The sequence below is a fragment of the Anoplopoma fimbria genome, chromosome 5 (genome assembly GCF_027596085.1).
Source record: "Anoplopoma fimbria isolate UVic2021 breed Golden Eagle Sablefish chromosome 5, Afim_UVic_2022, whole genome shotgun sequence".
NCBI classification, from domain to species: Eukaryota; Metazoa; Chordata; class Actinopteri; order Perciformes; family Anoplopomatidae; genus Anoplopoma; species Anoplopoma fimbria.
Genome location: NC_072453.1, coordinates 9,067,861 through 9,085,351, shown reverse-complemented (window position 1 = coordinate 9,085,351; position 17,491 = coordinate 9,067,861). Strand labels below are relative to the sequence as shown.

At 38.7% G+C, this 17,491-nt stretch overlaps 1 protein-coding gene across 1 annotated transcript; it reads right to left on the bottom strand.

The window, feature by feature from the left end:
- Positions 1–856: 856 nt before the first annotated feature.
- LOC129091794 (pyridoxine-5'-phosphate oxidase-like) lies at positions 857–4,038 on the bottom strand. The gene is made up of 7 exons (XM_054599489.1): positions 4,012–4,038; positions 3,231–3,355; positions 3,044–3,143; positions 2,622–2,675; positions 2,415–2,543; positions 2,262–2,332; positions 857–1,523 (listed from the first exon to the last, which is right to left on the bottom strand). The coding sequence occupies exons 1-7, from the start codon at positions 4,036–4,038 to the stop codon at positions 1,358–1,360; spliced, it is 672 nt and encodes a 223-aa protein (XP_054455464.1). The 3' UTR covers positions 857–1,357.
- Between the last annotated feature and the right edge of the window lie 13,453 nt (positions 4,039–17,491).

Sequence of the window (17,491 nt, the reverse complement as noted above, 5' to 3'; positions counted from 1 at the left end):
GTCCTCAGTTACAAATTAAACTTTATTTCTGGCTCTATTCCACTTTAAATAAATTTAAAAACAATAAACATTATCAAACAGTACAATACACACACACACACACACACGATAGTTGGCACAATTCAAATCACCAGCTCTTTTAATCTCATTGTTAAAAGGCAGTTAGACCCACTGTCTTGATTTAAGACTTCTACATTCAATCCATAATGAATTAAAGTTATGTATTTAGTATCACTGCATTTACGGCTCATATAGTTCCCTCTTATTTACTAAAAAGACACTGATTGATTTAAATTTATGAGATGAGATTAATAAATTGTTCAATACACTTCCAATGAATTAATTCAAATCAAATGTTACAATATTATTTTTTCCCTTTATCTATTTATTTAATTGGGGGAAAAGAAAAATACATATAATAAAATAAATATAATTATATATTTTTTTATTTTACTATTTATTTATTTTTAATAAAAACTGAGTACTGTTTCTGAAATCATAATAATAAAGAATAACGACATTATTAGGCACACCTGTACAATCTATTAAATACAACAGTTCTGCTTTAAGTGTTTTAATGAAATGTGTAAATTCAAGTATGTTTATAGCTGCGGTCATTGATAAAGGTGGTGTTCTGGACAACTTTATATTAACAGCTGCTCTTATTATTTGTCCTCCCTAATTACATACTAGATATTAGAAAGTTCAACACCATGACTATCGTTCACATAACTGAATCAACACTGGGTTGCATCAGATTCTACAAATGCATCTAATAAAAGTGGCCACTGAGTATATCTATCCGAGTTTAGACGGATCAATTAATCTGAAAACAGTTTTAGAACCTTTTTTTTTTTTTTTTTTTTTCTTACAATTTTTCATGTAATTAGTGTAAGATTACAAATTAAAGTTCAATTAAACAGTAAACTTTTTAGGAAACCTGTGAAATCAAAGTGTCAGCAATTATTTCAACATAGAAAAATGGACAGGAAGTCTCAACAATGGCCAGAATTGAAGACACATGTCCTAAACGTTAATAACCAACGTCACTGTCAATCATTACTCTACAGGTCCGGGTGGAGTTTGCTCTCTCTCTCTTTCTTTTTGCTAGTTGTGCAATTGGCAGGTTGTGTCACACCTCTGTTACCATGGTAACCACTGTAATAATAATAATAATAATAGTGAGCTGGCATCGAGAACAAAAAGATGGCACAGTGTTGTTTGGCTTGTCGATAAATCCTACACACAGCAGCACCAATTTAATCATAATGATTTCCATCAGTTCTTAAAGATGAGCGGTTCCTTCCAGTGTTGGTGAAGGTACCGTCCAGTACACCACGGTCCGTTGCGGTTCTGCTCACGGGGCCAGTCGCTGGTAAACCCAGCCTCCCTCTGCAGCGTGCTGGAACTCCCCCGGCTCAGACGCTCCGTCCTTTGGTCTGGTGAAGACGATGCGGTCGTGGAGCCTGTTGGTCTGACCCTGCCAGAACTCCATCAGAGAAGGCTTCACGATGTAGCCGCCCCTGTAAGAATATTTATAATAAACAGTTAGAGGATGTGAAAATGTATTTTGTTTCCTTCTAAGAGTTAGATGTCATTTGAGCCTCATTATAGACCACACAATTGGATATTTTGACAAAAGAAAAATGTGTTTTTAAACAGCAAATTATTGTAGTATATTATAATCCTGAAAATAAAATAGAATTTAAGCAAACATACATTTATTTTGTCCTCAAACATAACCCTTTTACAGCTGACGTCTCTAAAATACGGCTGGGTTTCCCATATTAATCCTCCCATTCTGAAAAGTGAATCAAATGCTAAAGTGCCTTCAACCTGCATTCTCTCTAATGACCATCAGGGGGCGACTCCTCTGCTTGTATAGAAGTCTATGGGAAAATGACTCTACTTCTCTCTTGATTTATTCCCTCAGTAAACATTGTAAACATGAGTTTATGGTCTCAATCTCTAGTTTCAAGTCTTCTTCAATACAGCATGATGTTCATTAAGTAAAATATGAGATGTATACGGCATCTCTACGCCACTATTTTACAGTCCAAATATGGTCACTTCTGTTCACTGGTTGCAAAAAAACTGTATTCTACAAACCAATGGGTGACATCACCACGACTACTTCAACTTCTTGTATACTGTCCATGGTTTTGTCCCAGCCATCTAGCCATAAATTTTACATTCACCTTTTCCATAATTTTAATATTTTGTACATTGATTTAATGTAAAGAGCAAAAAGTAATGCATACCAGTAGTCCGGCATGGGCACATCTGTGTCTTTGTACTTCTCCTCCAGTTCTGCATTTTTCTGCCGTAGATACTAAAAAGAAACAACGGAGCAACGGTTAAGACTAACGTTTATGTATTTTCCTACATAACATCCTTAGAGTTTGGGTTCTTACGTCTCTGTTAGGAACCAGAGTGCTCTGTCGGCTCACGACGGCGCCGATCTGGCTGCTCTTTGGTCGGGAGTGGAAGTAGTCACAGGAGCTCTGGAAGGGGATTTGCTCCACGGTGCCCTCGATGCGAATCTGCATATTATAATAAAAAATAATAAACATCTACTTGGTGAAAATGTATTATTTGATGAGCTCATGGAAGATGCCGACCTGTCTGTTCAGGGGTTCCCAGTAGAAGACCAGACACGCATACGGATTGCTCTCCTGTGGACAAAAACAGATCAGAGAGGCAAATAAGTAAAAACATAATATAATATAATATAATAATCTATACTTGTGCTGTTGCAACAACTGATCTGTAAAGGTTGAATCCTAATCTGCTTGATTGTTCCAACCAACAGTCCAAAAGAACCTCCCAAAATATTCAATTTACAATAATAAAAAACAGAGAGAAGCAGTAAAATCCTCATATTCGAGAAGCTAGAATCAGAGAATATGTCACAATTTTCTCAGACTTTGCTTCTTTTTTTATGACATTTACAACTGTGTGCCGATTGGTCATCTTTCATCAGTGTGTTTTAAGGTCACAAACACACACACACAGACAGTTGGATAAAGAAACCGTTACTCACCAGCTCAGAACCTTTTCTGCTCTCGTAGTTTGTGAAGAAACGGAATCCCTCGTTGCTGTATCCTTTCAGCAGGACCATACGAGCAGACGGACGTCCATCTCTGCACAGACACACACACACACACACACAGCAATAAGATTAACATGAAAAAATGAAAATTATTTTTTTAATTTCAAGAGGCACATACTTGGTTGCCGTGGCGATGCACATGGCGTTCGCCTCTCCGACTTCGGGGCACTTTGTGGCCTGATCGAACCAGTCACCAAACTGTTTGATCGGGTCCAGAGAGACAAGCTGACTCTCCTCAAAGCACTGTGAAGAAAAATAATCAATAAAGTATGAATGCACTGAGAAACGGACAGTACAAGTTCTAGGTATTTGACCTTTCCTTGAATATTTCCATTTTATGCTACTCCCACAGAGATAAATATTGTACTTTGACTGTACTACATCTCAGAGGTAAGTATTGTACTTTTCTGTACTACATCTCAGAGGTAAGTATTGTCTGACAGCTTTCTTATCACATGACAGTTTTTCATCCCCTTCCTGTCCAGGTAAAACCACATATCTCCAGATGTGTTGAAATTGAATGTTTGTGATAAACTGAAGGATGAAATGTTTCCTTTATGTGTTGAGAAAATCCTCCTACTTCTTCAGATAAATAAACTCTTTAATAAGCCTCTTGGATCAGCTGGAAAATGCATCTTCATGAAGCTTAAAACAGAGCTGTTTTTTTATAGAATATGATGCATTGCTGCAGATTAAACTAGACGACAGGATATAAAGGAGTTAAAATGCAACATACACATTAATGTAGCAGGAATATTTATCCAGAAACATCAGATATAATAGTAAAACACTGACAAGGAACATTTCACTGCACAGCTTTAGTTAAGTGCATTCTGCTGATCAGTAGCGGGCCGTGCATTTCACACCTAGGCCTTCAGTGATGTCCTACACAGTCCTACCTGAATGAATCCACCTCTTAATACCATCATTATGACGCCATGGCTCTAGAAACTATACATTTAGACAGAAACACATTATAACTGGGCGTTGCATCACCTTAACATAGTCGAGAACAACAGAGTTATATTAATATTTCCGAAGCATTTAAAATCAATAAATCCGCATTTACAATTAAGAGTGTTAAACTACCAGCTTTAAGATCGCTTGGATACTGTCAAAACGTTCAAATAAAAGGCGCTTTTAAGGGATTAGTCTAAGAAGTTTTATTAACACCAACAGTATGTGAGCTTTAACAAGTGTGTTCACTAAACAGCACATTGTTTCATTTAAGAAACGTGATGAGAAAGACACAAACTATTCACTGAAAATAAAAGAAAACAAACAAATCATTTGCAGTTGTTCTTGAGAATATATTTGCAACAGTGGTGACACTTTGATAAAGGTTAAACCAGAACAATTCAACAAGTCTCCCTGAGTCCTCTCCCTGAGTCCTATCACTGAGTCCTTTCCCTGAGTCCTTTCCTTGAGTCCTGAGTCCTTTCCTTGAGTCCTTTCCCTGAGTCCTTTCCTTGAGTCCTGAGTCCTTTCCTTGAGTCCTTTCCCTGAGTCCTTTCCCTGAGTCCTTTCCTTGAGTCCTGAGTCCTTTCCTTGCAGTGGCGTGCGTTTGGGGGCAGGGGGCGGTCGCCCCCTTGTGGCCCAATTGTTGAAAAACACGTGCTAAAGTGCCCTCTCAGGAGCCAAAACGCGTATTAAAGGGGCCCCTTGGGAGCCAAAACGCGTGCTAAACTGCCCTCAAGTGTCCTTTCGGGAACCAAAACGTGTGCTAAACTGCCCCCTTTGAAGCCAAAACGCGTGCTAGAGTGCCCTCAAGTGTCCCTTTGGGAGCCAAAACGCGTGCTAGAGTGCCCTCAAGTGCCCTCTCAGGAGCCAAAACGCGTGCTAAACTGCCCTCAAGTGTCCTTTCGGGAACCAAAACACGTGCTAAAGGGTTCCCTTGGGAACCAAACCGCGTGCTAGAGTGCCCTCAAGTGTTCCTTTGGGAGCCAAAACGCGTGCTAAAGTTAAATTTAATTAATTAATTTAATTTAATTCACCGAAGATTCAAGGGAAAGGATGACACACCTACTGGGTCAATCCTATCAGGTCTTCACTGCCTTACTGTCTCACGTCACTGGAAGGGAGATAAACTCGATGACAAAGCTGCTGCATCTGTGAAACATATGTGCGAGTTTTATGATGTTGATGAAGAAAACCTCATCACTGAGCTCAAGGTATTCCATGCATCATATGTACTCCACTCCAACAATGTAACAGCTGCACTCAAGTGTCTTGGAGAAAACGATGTCGAATCAGTTTTTCCGAGTCTGACCATGCTCCTCAAGACGTATGCCACCATTCCAGTGACAACAGCTTCAGTAGAGCGGTCATTCTCAAAACTTAAACTTATCAAAACTGTGCTGAGAAACCGATGTGGGGAGAAAAGGCTCTCTGACTTAATGCTCCTCTCCATTGAAGGAGACATTTCCATTGACCAGAACAAGGTCATTGACATTTACAAACAGATGGCCAAACGAAGAATTTTACTATAGTTCCACTTGGCACAAAGACTCATCATAGTTTGTTTCTTTTGAGTTGTCAAATAAATAGTTTAAGTAAATAGTTTAAATGTGTATTGTTCCTTGTGTGATTTTATCACAGAGCCCCTCTTGGGTGAAGAAAATACATTAAAATACTATGACACATTACTGTTGCAATGACTTTTATGTTGGGCCCTTTGTTGATCTATAGTTGAGCCAGAACTATATCTCACAGAACCAGTTTGGATTATCTGGTGCTAATATGGTGTTAAAATGCACTAGAATACAGGAAATGGCATCTACTTAATTGAAAATGTTCTGGGGAAGACTCCCAGACCCCAAGGAGTTTATTTCCTTCATACATCCATGTCGCTGTGTGTTCTTCACAGTCCAACGTTGCAATCCACACAGTTCTCTTGAATGCTGATCCTAACAGCAAACTAATCTGAGTAGTCTGTCTAGTTAGTCTGTTTTAAGGCTATATAATGTGTCATTTGTATAACATATAAAACGTGTCTAAAGTGCCCTCTTCAGTGGTGAGAACGCGCTATATGTGCCCTTTTTTTCTCTTTCCGCCCCTGCCCTTCAAAAAGTCTGTGCACGCCACTGTCCTTGAGTCCTTTCCCTGAGTCCTTTCCTTGAGTCCTGAGTCCTTTCCTTGATCACCGCGCATTGCATGCTGGGTAGATTTTTTTTTTTTTTTTTTTTTTTTTTTTTAAATTCACTAACTTTATTGAGACATTTGTTCATACATATAAAACACAATATATTTATTTATATGTATATATTTAAATTTTCAAGTTCTTATTTTTAAGATCTTAAGTTGATGCCACGAAGGCTGCAATATCATCTATTATCTTTATTTAATGTTTTATTATTCGCGTCTTTATTTTTAATGTTTCATTATCTTTATTTAATGTTTGTTATTTTCTTTATTTAATGTTTTATTCTCTTTATTTAATGTTTTTATCTTTATTTAATGTTTCATTTTCTTTATTTAATGTTTCATTTCTCTTTATTTAATGTTTTATTATATATATATTTTTTTAAATTCACTAACTTTATTGAGACATTTTTCATACATATAAAACACAATATATTATATATATGTATATATTTAAATTTTCAAGTTCTTATTTTTAAGATCTTAAGTTGATGCAGAGGAGGCTGCAATATCATCTATTATCTTTATTTAATGTTTTATTATCTTTATTTAATGTTTCTTTATTTAATGTTTTAATGTTTATGGACGGCTCATCCTTTACCGGGAATTAATGTTTCATTCATCTTTTTACCTCCATTTATGTTTCATCACCGCGCATTTTTTATTTTTTTTATTTATTTTTTTTAAATTCACTAACTTTATTGAGACATTTGTTCATACATATAAAACACAATATATATTTATATGTATATATTTAAATTTTCAAGTTCTTATTTTTAAGATCTTAAGTTGATGCCACGAAGGCTGCAATATCATCTATTATCTTTATTTAATGTTTTATTATCTTTATTTAATGTTTCGCGTTTGTCACAGTCGCGGTGCAGTGACGTCACGTCATGATGTTTTCACGGATGTTTATCTGGACGGCTCATCCTCCTGTATACCGGTGTGCCGGATTACCGGCGTTTTTCACGGTACCGGTACCGGTGGACCGACCGGCTCAACCTCCTATAGCTAGCATAGCTAGAGGAGGTTGAGCCGTCTGGGAGCTAGAGGAGGCGTCCCGGTAGAATCCCGGTGACCGGGAAATAGGTTCCGGCGATCACCGCGCATTGCATGCTGGGTAGATTTTTTTTTTTTTTTTTTTTTTTTTAAATTCACTAACTTTATTGAGACATTTGTTCATACATATAAAACACAATATATTTATTATATATGTATATATTTAAATTTTCAAGTTCTTATTTTTAAGATCTTAAGTTGATGCCACGAAGGCTGCAATATCATCTATTATCTTTATTTAATGTTTTATTATCTTTATTTAATGTTTCGCGTTTGTCACAGTCGCGGTGCAGTGACGTCACGTCATGATGTTTTCACGGATGTTTATCTGGACGCTCTTTATTTACCGGTTTGCCGGATCCTCCTGTACCGGTGTGCCGGATTACCGGCGTTTTCACGGTACCGGTACCGGTGGACCGACCGGCTCAACCTCCTATAGCTAGCATAGCTAGAGGAGGTTGATTATCTGGGAAGCTAGAGGATGCGTCCCGGTAGAATCCCGGTGACCGGGAAATAGGTTCCGGCGATCACCGCGCATTGCATGCTGGGTAGATTTTTTTTTTTTTTTTTTTTTTTTTTTTAAATTCACTAACTTTATTGAGACATTTGTTCATACATATAAAACACATATATATTTATATGTATATATTTAAATTTTCAAGTTCTTATTTTTAAGATCTTAAGTTGATGCCACGAAGGCTGCAATATCATCTATTATCTTTATTTAATGTTTTATTATCTTTATTTAATGTTTCGCGTTTGTCACAGTCGCGGTGCAGTGACGTCACGTCATGATGTTTTCACGGATGTTTATCTGGACGGCTCATCCTCCTGTATACCGGTGTGCCGGATTACCGGCGTTTTTCACGGTACCGGTACCGGTGGACCGACCGGCTCAACCTCCTATAGCTAGCATAGCTAGAGGAGGTTGAGCCGTCTGGGAGCTAGAGGAGGCGTCCCGGTAGAATCCCGGTGACCGGGAAATAGGTTCCGGCGATCACCGCGCATTGCATGCTGGGTAGATTTTTTTTTTTTTATTTTTTTTTTTAAATTCACTAACTTTATTGAGACATTTGTTCATACATATAAAACACAATATATTTATTTATATGTATATATTTAAATTTTCAAGTTCTTATTTTTAAGATCTTAAGTTGATGCCACGAAGGCTGCAATATCATCTATTATCTTTATTTAATGTTTTATTATCTTTATTTAATGTTTCGCGTTTGTCACAGTCGCGGTGAGTGACGTCACGTCATGATGTTTTCACGGATGTTTATCTGGACGGCTCATCCTCCTGTATACCGGTGTGCCGGATTACCGGCGTTTTTCACGGTACCGGTACCGGTGGACCGACCGGCTCAACCTCCTATAGCTAGCATAGCTAGAGGAGGTTGAGCCGTCTGGGAGCTAGAGGAGGCGTCCGGTAGAATCCCGGTGACCGGGAAATAGGTTCCGGCGATCACCGCGCATTGCATGCTGGGTAGATTTTTTTTTTATTTTTTTTTTTTAAATTCACTAACTTTATTGAGACATTTGTTCATACATATAAAACACAATATATATTTATATGTATATATTTAAATTTTCAAGTTCTTATTTTTAAGATCTTAAGTTGATGCCACGAAGGCTGCAATATCATCTATTATCTTTATTTAATGTTTTATTATCTTTATTTAATGTTTCGCGTTTGTCACAGTCGCGGTGCAGTGACGTCACGTCATGATGTTTTCACGGATGTTTATCTGGACGGCTCATCCTCCTGTATACCGGTGTGCCGGATTACCGGCGTTTTTCACGGTACCGGTACCGGTGGACCGACCGGCTCAACCTCCTATAGCTAGCATAGCTAGAGGAGGTTGAGCCGTCTGGGAGCTAGAGGAGGCGTCCCGGTAGCCCGGTGACCGGGAAATAGGTTCCGGCGATCACCGCGCATTGCATGCTGGGTAGATTTTTTTTTTTTTTTTTTTTTTTTAAATTCAATAACTTTATTGAGACATTTGTTCATACATATAAAACACAATATATTTATTATATATGTATATATTTAAATTTTCAAGTTCTTATTTTTAAGATCTTAAGTTGATGCCACGAAGGCTGCAATATCATCTATTATCTTTATTTAATGTTTTATTATCTTTATTTAATGTTTCGCGTTTGTCACAGTCGCGGTGCAGTGACGTCACGTCATGATGTTTTCACGGATGTTTATCTGGACGGCTCATCCTCCTGTATACCGGTGTGCCGGATTACCGGCGTTTTTCACGGTACCGGTACCGGTGGACCGACCGGCTCAACCTCCTATAGCTAGCATAGCTAGAGGAGGTTGAGCCGTCTGGGAGCTAGAGGAGGCGTCCCGGTAGAATCCCGGTGACCGGGAAATAGGTTCCGGCGATCACCGCGCATTGCATGCTGGGTAGATATTTTTTTTTTTTTTTTTATTATTTTTTTTTAAATTCAATAACTTTATTGAGACATTTGTTCATACATATAAAACACAATATATATTATATATGTATATATTTAAATTTTCAAGTTCTTATTTTTAAGATCTTAAGTTGATGCCACGAAGGCTGCAATATCATCTATTATCTTTATTTAATGTTTTATTATCTTTATTTAATGTTTCGCGTTTGTCACAGTCGCGGTGCAGTGACGTCACGTCATGATGTTTTCACGGATGTTTATCTGGACGGCTCATCCTCCTGTATACCGGTGTGCCGGATTACCGGCGTTTTTCACGGTACCGGTACCGGTGGACCGCCGGCTCAACCTCCTATAGCTAGCATAGCTAGAGGAGGTTGAGCCGTCTGGGAGCTAGAGGAGGCGTCCCGGTAGAATCCCGGTGACCGGGAAATAGGTTCCGGCGATCACCGCGCATTGCATGCTGGGTAGATTTTTTTTTTTTTTTTTAAATTCACTAACTTTATTGAGACATTTGTTCATACATATAAAACACAATATATTTATATATATATGTATATATTTAAATTTTCAAGTTCTTATTTTTAAGATCTTAAGTTGATGCCACGAAGGCTGCAATATCATCTATTATCTTTATTTAATGTTTTATTATCTTTATTTAATGTTTCGCGTTTGTCACAGTCGCGGTGCAGTGACGTCACGTCATGATGTTTTCACGGATGTTTATCTGGACGGCTCATCCTCCTGTATACCGGTGTGCCGGATTACCGGCGTTTTTCACGGTACCGGTACCGGTGGACCGACCGGCTCAACCTCCTATAGCTAGCATAGCTAGAGGAGGTTGAGCCGTCTGGGAGCTAGAGGAGGCGTCCCGGTAGAATCCCGGTGACCGGGAAATAGGTTCCGGCGATCACCGCGCATTGCATGCTGGGTAGATTTTTTTTTTTTTTTTTTTTTTTTTTTTTTTAAATTCAATAACTTTATTGAGACATTTGTTCATACATATAAAACACAATATATTTATATATATATGTATATATTTAAATTTTCAAGTTCTTATTTTTAAGATCTTAAGTTGATGCCACGAAGGCTGCAATATCATCTATTATCTTTATTTAATGTTTTATTATCTTTATTTAATGTTTCGCGTTTGTCACAGTCGCGGTGCAGTGACGTCACGTCATGATGTTTTCACGGATGTTTATCTGGACGGCTCATCCTCCTGTATACCGGTGTGCCGGATTACCGGCGTTTTTCACGGTACCGGTACCGGTGGACCGACCGGCTCAACCTCCTATAGCTAGCATAGCTAGAGGAGGTTGAGCCGTCTGGGAGCTAGAGGAGGCGTCCCGGTAGAATCCCGGTGACCGGGAAATAGGTTCCGGCGATCACCGCGCATTGCATGCTGGGTAGATTTTTTTTTTTTTTTTTTTTTTTTTTAAATTCAATAACTTTATTGAGACATTTGTTCATACATATAAAACACAATATATATATATATATGTATATATTTAAATTTTCAAGTTCTTATTTTTAAGATCTTAAGTTGATGCCACGAAGGCTGCAATATCATCTATTATCTTTATTTAATGTTTTATTATCTTTATTTAATGTTTCGCGTTTGTCACAGTCGCGGTGCAGTGACGTCACGTCATGATGTTTTCACGGATGTTTATCTGGACGGCTCATCCTCCTGTATACCGGTGTGCCGGATTACCGGCGTTTTTCACGGTACCGGTACCGGTGGACCGACCGGCTCAACCTCCTATAGCTAGCATAGCTAGAGGAGGTTGAGCCGTCTGGGAGCTAGAGGAGGCGTCCCGGTAGAATCCCGGTGACCGGGAAATAGGTTCCGGCGATCACCGCGCATTGCATGCTGGGTAGATTTTTTTTTTTTTTTTTTTTTTTTTTAAATTCAATAACTTTATTGAGACATTTGTTCATACATATAAAACACAATATATTTATATATATATGTATATATTTAAATTTTCAAGTTCTTATTTTTAAGATCTTAAGTTGATGCCACGAAGGCTGCAATATCATCTATTATCTTTATTTAATGTTTCATTATCTTTATTTAATGTTTCGCGTTTGTCACAGTCGCGGTGCAGTGACGTCACGTCATGATGTTTTCACGGATGTTTATCTGGACGGCTCATCCTCCTGTATACCGGTGTGCCGGATTACCGGCGTTTTTCACGGTACCGGTACCGGTGGACCGACCGGCTCAACCTCCTATAGCTAGCATAGCTAGAGGAGGTTGAGCCGTCTGGGAGCTAGAGGAGGCGTCCCGGTAGAATCCCGGTGACCGGGAAATAGGTTCCGGCGATCACCGCGCATTGCATGCTGGGTAGATATTTTTTTTTTTTTTTTTTTTTTTTTTTTAAATTCAATAACTTTATTGAGACATTTGTTCATACATATAAAACACAATATATTTATTTATATGTATATATTTAAATTTTCAAGTTCTTATTTTTAAGATCTTAAGTTGATGCCACGAAGGCTGCAATATCATCTATTATCTTTATTTAATGTTTCATTATCTTTATTTAATGTTTCGCGTTTGTCACAGTCGCGGTGCAGTGACGTCACGTCATGATGTTTTCACGGATGTTTATCTGGACGGCTCATCCTCCTGTATACCGGTGTGCCGGATTACCGGCGTTTTTCACGGTACCGGTACCGGTGGACCGGCCGGCTCAACCTCCTATAGCTAGCATAGCTAGAGGAGGTTGAGCCGTCTGGGAGCTAGAGGAGGCGTCCCGGTAGAATCCCGGTGACCGGGAAATAGGTTCCGGCGATCACCGCGCATTGCATGCTGGGCATGCTTTTTTTTTTTTTTTTTTTTTTTTTTTAAATTCAATAACTTTATTGAGACATTTGTTCATACATATAAAACACAATATATTTATATATATATGTATATATTTAAATTTTCAAGTTCTTATTTTTAAGATCTTAAGTTGATGCCACGAAGGCTGCAATATCATCTATTATCTTTATTTAATGTTTCATTATCTTTATTTAATGTTTCGCGTTTGTCACAGTCGCGGTGCAGTGACGTCACGTCATGATGTTTTCACGGATGTTTATCTGGACGGCTCATCCTCCTGTATACCGGTGTGCCGGATTACCGGCGTTTTTCACGGTACCGGTACCGGTGGACCGACCGGCTCAACCTCCTATAGCTAGCATAGCTAGAGGAGGTTGAGCCGTCTGGGAGCTAGAGGAGGCGTCCCGGTAGAATCCCGGTGACCGGGAAATAGGTTCCGGCGATCACCGCGCATTGCATGCTGGGTAGATATTTTTTTTTTTTTTTTTTTTTTTTAAATTCAATAACTTTATTGAGACATTTGTTCATACATATAAAACACAATATATTTATATATATATGTATATATTTAAATTTTCAAGTTCTTATTTTTAAGATCTTAAGTTGATGCCACGAAGGCTGCAATATCATCTATTATCTTTATTTAATGTTTTATTATCTTTATTTAATGTTTCGCGTTTGTCACAGTCGCGGTGCAGTGACGTCACGTCATGATGTTTTCACGGATGTTTATCTGGACGGCTCATCCTCCTGTATACCGGTGTGCCGGATTACCGGCGTTTTTCACGGTACCGGTACCGGTGGACCGACCGGCTCAACCTCCTATAGCTAGCATAGCTAGAGGAGGTTGAGCCGTCTGGGAGCTAGAGGAGGCGTCCCGGTAGAATCCCGGTGACCGGGAAATAGGTTCCGGCGATCACCGCGCATTGCATGCTGGGTAGATTTTTTTTTTTTTTTTTTTTATTAATTTTTTAAATTCAATAACTTTATTGAGACATTTGTTCATACATATAAAACACATATATTTATATATATATGTATATATTTAAATTTTCAAGTTCTTATTTTTAAGATCTTAAGTTGATGCCACGAAGGCTGCAATATCATCTATTATCTTTATTTAATGTTTCATTATCTTTATTTAATGTTTCGCGTTTGTCACAGTCGCGGTGCAGTGACGTCACGTCATGATGTTTTCACGGATGTTTATCTGGACGGCTCATCCTCCTGTATACCGGTGTGCCGGATTACCGGCGTTTTTCACGGTACCGGTACCGGTGGACCGACCGGCTCAACCTCCTATAGCTAGCATAGCTAGAGGAGGTTGAGCCGTCTGGGAGCTAGAGGAGGCGTCCCGGTAGAATCCCGGTGACCGGGAAATAGGTTCCGGCGATCACCGCGCATTGCATGCTGGGTAGATTTTTTTTTTTTTTTTTTTTTTATTTTTTTTTAAATTCAATAACTTTATTGAGACATTTGTTCATACATATAAAACACAATATATTTATATATATATGTATATATTTACATTTTCAAGTTCTTATTTTTAAGATCTTAAGTTGATGCCACGAAGGCTGCAATATCATCCATTATCTTTATTTAATGTTTTATTATCTTTATTTAATGTTTCGCGTTTGTCACAGTCGCGGTGCAGTGACGTCACGTCATGATGTTTTCACGGATGTTTATCTGGACGGCTCATCCTCCTGTATACCGGTGTGCCGGATTACCGGCGTTTTTCACGGTACCGGTACCGGTGGACCGACCGGCTCAACCTCCTATAGCTAGCATAGCTAGAGGAGGTTGAGCCGTCTGGGAGCTAGAGGAGGCGTCCCGGTAGAATCCCGGTGACCGGGAAATAGGTTCCGGCGATCACCGCGCATTGCATGCTGGGTAGATTTTTTATTTTATTTTATTTTTAAATTCAATAACTTTATTGAGACATTTGTTCATACATATAAAACACAATATATTTATATATATATGTATATATTTAAATTTTCAAGTTCTTATTTTTAAGATCTTAAGTTGATGCCACGAAGGCTGCAATATCATCTATTATCTTTATTTAATGTTTTATTATCTTTATTTAATGTTTCGCGTTTGTCACAGTCGCGGTGCAGTGACGTCACGTCATGATGTTTTCACGGATGTTTATCTGGACGGCTCATCCTCCTGTATACCGGTGTGCCGGATTACCGGCGTTTTTCACGGTACCGGTACCGGTGGACCGACCGGCTCAACCTCCTATAGCTAGCATAGCTAGAGGAGGTTGAGCCGTCTGGGAGCTAGAGGAGGCGTCCCGGTAGAATCCCGGTGACCGGGAAATAGGTTCCGGCGATCACCGCGCATTGCATGCTGGGTAGATTTTTTTTTTTTTTTTTTTATTTTTTTTTTAAATTCAATAACTTTATTGAGACATTTGTTCATACATATAAAACACAAATATTTATATATATATGTATATATTTAAATTTTCAAGTTCTTATTTTTAAGATCTTAAGTTGATGCCACGAAGGCTGCAATATCATCTATTATCTTTATTTAATGTTTTATTATCTTTATTTAATGTTTCGCGTTTGTCACAGTCGCGGTGCAGTGACGTCACGTCATGATGTTTTCACGGATGTTTATCTGGACGGCTCATCCTCCTGTATACCGGTGTGCCGGATTACCGGCGTTTTTCACGGTACCGGTACCGGTGGACCGACCGGCTCAACCTCCTATAGCTAGCATAGCTAGAGGAGGTTGAGCCGTCTGGGAGCTAGAGGAGGCGTCCCGGTAGAATCCCGGTGACCGGGAAATAGGTTCCGGCGATCACCGCGCATTGCATGCTGGGTAGATTTTTTTTTTTTTTTTTTTTTATTTTTTTTTTTTAAATTCAATAACTTTATTGAGACATTTGTTCATACATATAAAACACAATATATTTATATATATATGTATATATTTAAATTTTCAAGTTCTTATTTTTAAGATCTTAAGTTGATGCCACGAAGGCTGCAATATCATCTATTATCTTTATTTAATGTTTCATTATCTTTATTTAATGTTTCGCGTTTGTCACAGTCGCGGTGCAGTGACGTCACGTCATGATGTTTTCACGGATGTTTATCTGGACGGCTCATCCTCCTGTATACCGGTGTGCCGGATTACCGGCGTTTTTCACGGTACCGGTACCGGTGGACCGACCGGCTCAACCTCCTATAGCTAGCATAGCTAGAGGAGGTTGAGCCGTCTGGGAGCTAGAGGAGGCGTCCCGGTAGAATCCCGGTGACCGGGAAATAGGTTCCGGCGATCACCGCGCATTGCATGCTGGGTAGATTTTTTTTTTTTTTTTTTTTTTTTTTTTTTTTTAAATTCAATAACTTTATTGAGACATTTGTTCATACATATAAAACACAATATATTTATATATATATGTATATATTTAAATTTTCAAGTTCTTATTTTTAAGATCTTAAGTTGATGCCACGAAGGCTGCAATATCATCTATTATCTTTATTTAATGTTTCATTATCTTTATTTAATGTTTCGCGTTTGTCACAGTCGCGGTGCAGTGACGTCACGTCATGATGTTTTCACGGATGTTGATCTGGACGGCTCATCCTCCTGTATACCGGTGTGCCGGATTACCGGCGTTTTTCACGGTACCGGTACCGGTGGACCGACCGGCTCAACCTCCTATAGCTAGCATAGCTAGAGGAGGTTGAGCCGTCTGGGAGCTAGAGGAGGCGTCCCGGTAGAATCCCGGTGACCGGGAAATAGGTTCCGGCGATCACCGCGCATTGCATGCTGGGTAGATTTTTTTTTTTTTTTTTTTTTAAATTCAATAACTTTATTGAGACATTTGTTCATACATATAAAACACATATATATATATATATGTATATATTTAAATTTTCAAGTTCTTATTTTTAAGATCTTAAGTTGATGCCACGAAGGCTGCAATATCATCTATTATCTTTATTTAATGTTTCATTATCTTTATTTAATGTTTCGCGTTTGTCACAGTCGCGGTGCAGTGACGTCACGTCATGATGTTTTCACGGATGTTTATCTGGACGGCTCATCCTCCTGTATACCGGTGTGCCGGATTACCGGCGTTTTTCACGGTACCGGTACCGGTGGACCGACCGGCTCAACCTCCTATAGCTAGCATAGCTAGAGGAGGTTGAGCCGTCTGGGAGCTAGAGGAGGCGTCCCGGTAGAATCCCGGTGACCGGGAAATAGGTTCCGGCGATCACCGCGCATTGCATGCTGGGTAGATTTTTTTTTTTTTTTTTTATTTTTTTTAAATTCAATAACTTTATTGAGACATTTGTTCATACATATAAAACACAATATATTTATTATATATGTATATATTTAAATTTTCAAGTTCTTATTTTTAAGATCTTAAGTTGATGCCACGAAGGCTGCAATATCATCTATTATCTTTATTTAATGTTTTATTATCTTTATTTAATGTTTCGCGTTTGTCACAGTCGCGGTGCAGTGACGTCACGTCATGATGTTTTCACGGATGTTTATCTGGACGGCTCATCCTCCTGTATACCGGTGTGCCGGATTACCGGCGTTTTTCACGGTACCGGTACCGGTGGACCGACCGGCTCAACCTCCTATAGCTAGCATAGCTAGAGGAGGTTGAGCCGTCTGAAAGCTAGAGGAGGCGTCCCGGTAGAATCCCGGTGACCGGGAAATAGGTTCCGGCGATCACCGCGCATTGCATGCTGGGTAGATATTTTTTTTTTTTTTTTATTTTTTTTTTAAATTCAATAACTTTATTGAGACATTTGTTCATACATATAAAACACAATATATTTATATATATATGTATATATTTAAATTTTCAAGTTCTTATTTTTAAGATCTTAAGTTGATGCCACGAAGGCTGCAATATCATCTAT